The 9,651-nt window shown below is 44.8% G+C and overlaps 1 protein-coding gene across 1 annotated transcript; it reads left to right on the top strand.

Moving 5' to 3' along the window:
* Positions 1 to 1,847: 1,847 nt before the first annotated feature.
* Positions 1,848 to 9,388, top strand: LSMEM2 (leucine rich single-pass membrane protein 2). Its single transcript, XM_083726708.1, has 3 exons — positions 1,848 to 6,763; positions 7,348 to 7,587; positions 8,852 to 9,388. Exons 1-3 carry the CDS (start codon positions 6,628 to 6,630, stop codon positions 8,983 to 8,985), a joined length of 510 nt encoding a protein of 169 aa, XP_083582834.1. The 5' UTR covers positions 1,848 to 6,627; the 3' UTR covers positions 8,986 to 9,388.
* Positions 9,389 to 9,651: the final 263 nt, after the last annotated feature.

The following is a 9,651-nucleotide window of genomic DNA, read 5'->3' as shown; positions in this document are numbered from 1 at the left end:
CAGTGCTTCTTCCAAAACAATACATCCAACAGCTTCCAAGAATAATTATAGATACTAGCATCCCAGCTCCATTAATGCATTTCTTCACAAGACAGGCCACACTGATTGTTGTCCCTTCCCTTCTAATTTTCAAGTAGCTAAAGGAGAAAGTTAAGGATGGTGTTAGAATAACGGTATGAAGATTTAATGGGCTAAAAATGGATTAAACATAACTTCAATAAAAGCATCTTCAAAGCAATTCTTTGTGGTTCTTTAAATAACCATAAATGCAATGTAAGTTTCGTTTTCTGCTTTATCTCCTTCCAGGATTCTTAGTTTAGGAGCTTTGGATTTTTAAATCTAAATTCTGTCTGTGAAATGCTAAATGATATCAGCATTCGACCGTGCTTGTTTTGGGGGCAAGCCCAACTTGATAGGAACAGTCATTAGTTTAAAAGAGCATTTTCTGGTTGGTTGTGCCTGAAAGGCTACACAATATGTTTCCATATGACTGAATGGGCTTATCTGGATGTTGTAGGGTTGATCATTAACTGGGAAAATGGCAGGCTACTGTACAGCGAGATCAAGTCATACCACTCCTCTTGTTTTTGCTCTGGGACTGGGTGTTCTCCTTTTCAGAACTGGAATTGTTCAAGGCTTTTGTAGTGTTTTGCATAATTATTGAATATCATCCACTATACAGTGTCAGCCAGCATATTTTAAGTATCAGATAAATGGCGAGACAACAAATACGGATTCAATTATCAAAGGGCAAACTGTGAATGCATGACAGTGGGGGTTTTTTATACATTTGTGGGATACATTTGTTTTCACACTTGTTTTTGTTTGAAACAAGGAGAAAAGTTACCTGAAGATGTTTCTTTTGGTTCTAAGTAGGTAGAATCTGTACAAAATTACATATGGAAATATACAAGTTTGGCTCCCTGGGCAAAAATCTCAGTCTTGCACCGTTCACTGACTCACACTGAAGTGTACTAGTTCAGGTGTTTTAAAATTGGATAAAACATTTGCAATTATAGCTGTGATCGTCCCCTTTGATAGTTTAAGCACTGAAGCCAAGCATCCGGTTTGCAAGCAAACTCAGTCTTCTGCAATGGAGAGCTATGAGCACATCTGTTTAGGGAAGTCTTTAATGTTTGATGTTTTGTTGTGTTTTTAATATTCTGTTGGGAGCTGCCCAGAGTGGCTGGGGAAACCCAGCCAGATGGGTGGGGTATAAATTAATAATAATAGTAATCATCATCATCATCATCTGCCACTGGCCTATTGCACACAGCTCCCATGGTTGATTGCCTGCTGTTCTATGAATCAATGTGCAGCCTGCTTCTTTGAGCACATACTCAGGAGATGTCAGATGCCGCTTAGCTGCTTTCTGTTACCATTTTTTTTGGGGGGTGGGGGGAATCTCTGTTCAGGAGGGACAATAATCTGATTTTCCATTTCGCTAACCTAAGAGCCGTGGTTGGAATGTTGGGCTAGGACTTGAGTTCAAATCCTCACTTGGCCATGAAGCTGAGTGAGTGACCTTAGGCTAGTCACTCACTCTCAGCCTGATCTAATAATATGGAGACAGGAAGAGCCAGTAACTAAATAAATAAAATAAGGGTTCCGTGCTTTCTCCCTCCTCCATACTGACTCCTTTATCCTACCTTTGTTGTTCTTAGGAAACTGTTGCGTTCCTGCCACAGTTGTCTGTCTCTCCCCAATGCAGTAGCCTTTCTGCATTCTGCCAGCGTGCTCTTTCTTTTCCCAGCACTCACTTAACATAAGCCCCCACTGTATCCTCTCCAGCCCCTCTGTTTGGTCTCTATCTATAGCTCCTCCTTGGGCTCCACTTATTCCTATTTTAAGCTTGAGCAGCTGATATGACAGGCAGAAGCCTGTGTTTACTTCCCCATCAGGTCCCAGGGGGATCTGCACACAGGCCCCTCACAGCTTCTGCAACAGCCACACACAGAGGACTCTGGTTCTAGGGATGTCCAGTGACACTGGAGAAGGTATGGTCTGGGGGTTTTGGGGGGGGGGAGTTGTAGAGAGCGTGTTGAAGTAGGGTTAATCTTCTAGTCATTGAGACATGACTCTAGCACCTCTTTGGAGGGCCAGGCTGAAAAACCCAACCAGGAGATCTGATTCTCTTGCCTTCCTGGCAACAGGAGGCCTGGGTCTCAAGCCATGTCGCAATGTTCAAAGGACAGAAGACAGCTCGTCTGTCACTGCCACCGGCACAGTGAGCAATGAGGGTGGCAGCTGGAAATGAGAGAGAATTTTGGCTGCTCTCGACTTTATGTAGGTGTTGTGGGGGAATTCTTGTCAAAGGACCTGAGCTTATCCTGGCTGATGGCTGTAGCTGGTGCAGGTCTGAGAAATTCAAAGCAGAGGTTTGAGAGCATATTGCTGTAGCTGAACAGGTTCAAAAGAATGAAACACATTGTCCATAAGAGCCTGATCCTGGCACAGGCAAGAGGGACGAAAATTATCTAGGTGCAAGCCTATTTGGTTGAGATTTAAGCCACATGTCTCCCCTTGCTTACTAACTCTCTCAGACATGGCTGAAACAAAATAAAAAAAAAATCCTTCCAGTAGCACCTTAGAGACCAACTAAATTTGTTACTGGTATGAGTTTTTGTGTGCATGCACACTTCTTCAGACATGGCTGAGTCACTCCTGCTGCCTTCGGTCCAACTCATGGAAGCCTGTCATGTGCCGTCCAGTCAGAGTGACCAGCTCCTGACTCAGAGGCAGTGGCTGCTTATTGAAGAGCCCGGTGCAAGCCCCAACACTAAGCCTCCCTCATACCATTTACTCACCGCTGTCCCATTTGCTGCTTCAGGAAAGATTCCACTTTTACCCAACCATGTGGGCCTATTTACTACTATAACCTAGGGGTAGGAGTCACCCTTGTGGCGTGTTGCCTCTGTTGCTTCAGCAATAAAACCTGCTTCAGCTGTAGGACTCTGCCCACGCAGCAGAATACACAGACCACATAGGGTTTCAAAATAATACAGTTGTGGTGTTTTACAAGACGACCTGCCCTTGAGTTGCCAATATAGGACAATAGGACCTGATTCACACAGACAATTCCTTCTCAATGCAATGCAAATTAAAGCAATTAAAAGTTGCTTCCTGCTCACTCAGCTACAGTGAAGACAGATGTCGCCCTAAAATAGTTCTTTGCGTGCCTATTCAAACACATTGTTGCATGATGATTGAAATGTCGAAAGCAAGACTGCCCTAAACTGTAGTTGGGAACAAAAGCTTTGTTCTGCTTCTTGATATTCCTTGCATTCCACACTGTGGAAATGATGCATGGGTAATATGGAACTGGCAACTGAAGGGAACATTGGAGAAAGGCCAAAGTTACATTTTAAGATCCTATTTAACTCGATTGCTGGAGGAAATATGATGGGCCCTCAAAATGTAGCTGGATAGTTAATAGACCCCATCCAGCTCTAGCTGAGCTTGATTGTATGAGAACATCGCTCTCAGATGTGAATGTGTCTCCTTGTCGGAATCAGAAACATCCTCTAAGTTCAATGGGAACCAGATGAACATTGGAACATCAGTCAAATAAACTTGTTACAAACTACTTTTAAAAGCAAAGGAATTGATGTTCAAAGAGAAAAATACTTCCGGAGGCTGAGTTGTAAGTTAACTGCATAAAAAGGGGAGTTTGCAACATCCCACCAGAATCTTTCTGCACAGTCTAGCAAATATAGCAGCAAGTGAGCCCAGTTTTAACTCAAACAGCACTGCCTGGACTGTTAACGTTTCAGCTCAGATGGCAGAAGACACATCTGTGGTGGGGAGGGGGCAAGCCTTCCTCCACACAGAAAGCTAGTTATGTCAGCGAAAAGAAGCCCTTCTCCCTCACATCTAGTTTTACCTTTTTCAGGGAGTCTTTCTGTATGGAAGGGAACAAGCACACATATAATGCATACATGCACACACTGAGGATGTGCATTATGCCACAAATGCTTTCGCTGAGATTCCTGCATTGCAAGGGGTTGGACTAGATGACCCTCAGGGTCCCTTCCATCTCTACGGTTCTATGATTCTATGCCCCTTGCATTCAGAAGTGGTACAGCCCAGACATAGGCACTTGCATTCAGAAGTGGTACAGCCCAGACATTAGTTTTTTACTGCTGAGGTAAATCCAAGTCCCATTAGCCTTGCACAGTGGCAGTATCGTAGCCAATGAGGTTAATCCGAGGCATGATTATTGTTAGTTGCCAACTTTTCCCAATACCCTGCCATGACAGCTTGGAAAATATATATCACAATCCAAGTCATATTGAAGTATAATCCACAGCTAAATGCTTTATACTCTTTGATTCTGACACAACCAAAGCACTATTCAGAAAATCTTCACATATAGGGTGCCATCACATGCCCAACCTACTGGTCCTGCTAACTAGGAATGATGGGAGTTGTAGTCCAAAATTATATTTTGAATTTTCAAAATACCCGTTTTAAACTTGTCTTTTATTGACAACCTTAGAATTTTATTTTTTTGTAAACCACTTAGACTAGAGGCTCTGTTTACAGCCAAGTAGTACATAAATGCTATTAAATAAATAAATGTTCAACTGTGTGTGACTAGGCATCCCTGCTTTCAACTCATGGACATAGGGATCTGGGTTGCTGGGATGTGAGATATTACAGGCAAGATCAGGCAATGTAGCCTGGCTCCTCCTGCCATGCAATTATGTCTACGTGTAATAGGCTTCCAACTTTCATAGGAATGCCTCCCATTTCAATCCTCAGTTCAGTTCTTATGGTCATTCACCCTGATTATAATAACCACTCCATTTTACAACCGTATTCATATTATCAATTAACATGGTTGTTTGCTCCCTAACACAATCTAAGGGCCGTGTTATAGCAATTAACATCATGTAGCAATTTGGCCCACACACAATATTTTTTTGAAGGGATCATTCTTCTCCACTCAACCAAAGCATTTTTATGGTAGCCTTTTACAATTCTACAATTACCCTCTTTTATTTTGATTAATTAACATGGCATTTTCTTTGTCTAGGCACTTGCATAGTGTACAGCCCACCTATTTCACCTATAAAACATGCTTAAAAATGGCAAAAAAAATCCCACAAAACTAATTTCAGACATGTAATCTCAGCACAACTAATTTTGGGTAAACATATGGAAGTGTAAGAACTTTTCCAGTGCTGCTACTGTGCCTTTAACAGATGCTCAGCAAACAGAAATTCCACAACTGTGGCCTTTTTATTCCAGCAGAGAATCAGAGAGAACATCACATGTTGAATTTCTGTCTTATCCTGTAATTAAAGGTATTTTCCCTGTCTAGGAAAAGGTGACACTGCTGTGCTAAGTGTAATTAGGCCGTCATGTCCTTTGTGTCCTTGAAAGATACGATCCCAAAGTGCTTGTAAATTTGAGCCACGATCTAGCTGGCAACACTTCTGTAATCAGGAAAGCATTCCTGCTAAGGATAAGGTTGCCAAGTTAGTCCTCTCCCCACCCTGGCAGGGTGTTGTTCTTTAAGCTACTATTTAACAGGCAGTTGTTCCCCAGGCAAAGTTGTCTATATCTCCAGATGGTAGAGCATGAGACTCTTATTCTCAAGGTTGTGGATTCAAACCTAACGTTGGGCAAAATATTTCTGCGTTGCAATGGGCTGGACTAGAGATTATCTTCATAGTCCTTTCCAAATCTACAATTCTCTGATAGGCTTCACCTGTTGAATGTTTACCTGTGTCACCATTAAAGAGTTTGGGAAAGCACAAACACAAGCAAATGAATAAAAAGTCAGTAACTTGGAAGATTTATATGCGAAAGCATAAATCTGCTTTTCGAAAGGCAAGGAATGAAAGCCAGGTAGCAGTAGCATCAACGTATACAGCTCAGGCTTGCAGTTTCTGCAGCTTGACAAATGAGCCTCTGGGTCATATGGTATGTGTACAATCAGGCCATGGGAAGAGGCCAGTGGTTATATTAAGGTACAGGGGCTTATTACATAGGACAGCGGAGACTGTCCAGGATTCCATCCCTGCTAAAGAGGCACTGGAAATCCTGTCCCTGGATGTGCTGCTAAGCAGTTTAAACGGGGAAGGGCAGAAACACAGCAAGGGTAAATGGTGCATATTCTCTTAAGTGGCAGAATCTGAAGTATTAAAGTCGGGGCGGGGGGGCTTCAGCTGTCTCAGCCAATTGGTAATGGAAGATGGTCTCAGGCTCACAAGAACCCGAGTGGGTGGGGGATGTAAATCTTCGCTAGTTACTGTCTCTCAGGGCCTCATCTCACACAATATGGGTAAAGGCAGAGCCGTCACATCAAACATACCAGCAAGTGTAACAACAGAAAGCACACAGGAGCTCTAGAAAAATGACTAGAGCAGCTCTAGAAAAATGACAGTTGTTAAGAGAACAGATAACGGGGAGGGGCTTCTTTGGTATCTACCAAAAAGACTTGGTTGAATGGTGGAGAGTGAATGGAGACTGGAGAGTGGGGGAAGGGAGGCTCTTATCCCCCTGCACTAGCAGAGCATCAGGTCTTTTCTAGGAAAGCCTTATTTCTTACTGAAGAAAATAGCAGTGACACACTTCCACCTCTCATATGCCAAACCACTCTTTCCTGTGCAGACACCAATGGCGAAGGATGCTGCTTCCTCCGACAGGGAACTCATTGAAAATGGCATGGCAGAAATAAACTTGCACGCAGTAGAGTCCATCAGTGACCTGCATTATGCATCTGGCGGACGTGAGAGTGGCAGGGTCTCAGAAGGTATGTAGTACCCAGCACCCAGAGTTGAACTCAAGCAACCTCATGAGTGCCCAGAGTAACTAAACAGCAGTTCAGCAGTAGGAAGAAGACCCCAGAGCAGTCATGAGCTTTCCCCATGAAAACAGGACACTGTGAACTGAGCTGGCGCTGGGCTATTACATGGGCTAATATGGGTGGGAAAACTTTTTCAGCCCAAAGGCCACATTTCCTCATGGGCAACCAGCAGGCGGTGCACAGGGTGAGTGGCAGAGGCAGAAGTGGGCAGAGGATGCGACTCTTACCTGTGTAAAGCAGGCTATATTCCAGTCTTGCAGAAGTCAGAGGTTTCGACACCTCCTCTCACACACCTCTCAGTCCTTTGATCCAGGTAAGCAAGGCATTGACAACAGTTCAAGGACACAAGATAAAAGAACTTGAGGAACCTATGAGGGCTGTGGCCTGGGGAAAGCCCCAAGTGTCAGCCAGAGGCCTAAGGGGGCAGTTTGAGGCCCTAGACATGAGCCCCTCCCCAACCTAATATAATTCAATAGTGGCTGCTTCCCTACTCCTGCTCATTCCTCTCTCCCCCCATCCTTTTTTTCCAGGGGGCAGCCCATCTCAGCCCAACAGCCCATGGACTCCTCACAGCACTTCCTCCAAACATTTCACTTTCCCAAACGAAGAGGACACGTCCTTTCTACCTGTCCAGAATTTCCATCTCCTCCCTGCGTTCACCTGCTGCCCTTGCTTCGGTCCGACATGTTGCCCTGCAAGCTTCTTTGCTCTCCTCGGGGTGCTCGTAGTGGCCAGCCTTGGCCTAGCCACACTGGCCGTGTATCTGAGTGGTAGGTTCAAGGTCTGGTGGGCCATTCTTGACAATAAGGAGCTCCTGGTGGGAACTGGTACCTACCACCATGGGGGCCAGGGAAGAGGGTGGCTCTGTGGGACCCAAGTACTTTCATCTGGCCAGTCCCAGGTAACAGACCGTATGCAAGATGAAACATGGGTGGTAGGAAACTGAGGACCTATCATGCACCATAGTGGTTCTTCTGGGCAATGCAGGAGAAAGTACCATAAAACAGGTAAGTTATTTGGGCATTCACTGAAAAGCATAGCCTTAAAACAGTAGCTCAAACGGCACCCCATTCTGTGGAATCCACAGCACTGTCAAATTTCCAAATGCATATATACACCACAGATCCTGAGCCATTACTTTGTGGGGTACAGAATTCAGCCTGTTCCCCTTGGGCACTTGAGTTCTCACATCCAGCTTTCTAGGAAGCTATATCTCAGCTTACATTTTGCGAAGGGTCTGCCACAAATGTGACCTAAGGACATGCTAAAAAGCAGTATCCCCAGACTGAAACGGATTATGCCGAAGTCCAGTGTGAAGTACTCTTGACCAATGCAATAGGAAGTTTTTCCAAACCACCCTTTAGTTACCAGAGGACTGCTGCCCCTCAGCTAGTGGGCCTTAGAATTTGCAGGGGGTTGGACGAGAGGACTCTTGGGGTCCCTTGATGGCACTACAATTGACCATGTAGTCCAGGCCTCAGCTTATGCAGGAAAACCACTACAGCATCCCTACAAAGTGGCTGTTCAGCCCTTGCTTTGATGAAGGAGTCTGTCACCAGAATTATTTATTAAATGTATATACCCCCCCCTTCATCTGAGGATATTAGGCCCGTTTACAGATCGCCTGAACGGAAAGCATGGTATTGAGTTATTGAGGTCCAAGAATAATATAAACCAAGGTATGTAATCTCCAGCATTAGGATTGTCCTCTGTGGCCTCGGGATTTGGGGGAATCCTCTCTATGTAATGGGGTCCCTCAAACTTCACCAGAGAACGAGTTTGCTCCCTCACCGTTCTGGTGACGGCTCCCATAGTGCTGCTTCATCAACATTCTGTCTGTAAAATACTTCAGACGATTTATATTGGCAGAAGATCTCCTCAGTTTGCTCTTAGCAAGGCAACGTATGAGTCTGATGTGCGTGGTGGTAAACTGCTCTTGAGAATGAGTGTCAAAATGGTGAAAGTTACAGTGTCTTCAAATAATAAAACGGAGAGGCTGTTTAGTCACGTGGTTTCTGCTTCTCCTCTCTGCAGTCTTGCAGCGTGAGTCACTGCGTGTCCTTGCCCAGTGGCTGGAGTCCCAGGAGGAGGCCATCCGAGAAATGAGAGCTGTGAGCTTACAGCTATGGAGGCAGCTAAATGCCAGCGATTCAGGATTTCAAACCTGAGAGAGTCCTACCTTTCAACCCCCCACAAACATTTTCTTTGTGGAGCCGGATGGGAAAATTGACTCACCGCTTGGCACGCTGAGGACGGACATGTGTTAGTTCTAGACTATGCAAACCTTTAAGCAACCTCCCCCAACTCACTGGTGGGGTGCTGCCGAGGTTGATGTGCCCTATGGGCAGCACTGGCTGCAGGACTGGAATCTGCCTGAAGAGAGGAGGGACAGACAGGAAGATACTGATGCAGAGGGCCTTTCCTCAGCGCCTCAGATACACTTTTGCTTTTATTTGAGCACTATTTTCAGTACCTTATTTGCACTATGTTGCTCTACTTTATACCCACCTTTTAATCGTTGCTCATGGGGCACCTTTGCAGAGATGTTTTAATAAATGACGATGAAACTCACAGGCTTCCTTTGCCAAGCTGTGCTTCTCTCTTCAGCTAATCAGCATAAAATCTGCCCAAGCTCTATCTGGTGAAGAAGGACCGTCGGCCTACAAACTAGGCTTGGAGCAGAGCAGAAGGAACCCTTGTGTTCTCTCAGGCTGCTAAAACAGAAGCAGCTCAAACTACCTATGTCAAACCTCTCTGCAGCCACAATACCTTGCTTTTGTTGAACAATTACATGTAAATGTGACATATGAGCCTGTCCTTTCCTTAATTAGTGC

This window comes from Podarcis gaigeae (assembly GCF_964106915.1).
Source record: "Podarcis gaigeae genome assembly, chromosome: 2".
NCBI classification, from domain to species: Eukaryota; Metazoa; Chordata; class Lepidosauria; order Squamata; family Lacertidae; genus Podarcis; species Podarcis gaigeae.
The sequence above is the reverse complement of the archived record's forward strand: the minus strand, read 5'-3'. Positions and strand labels throughout refer to the sequence as shown.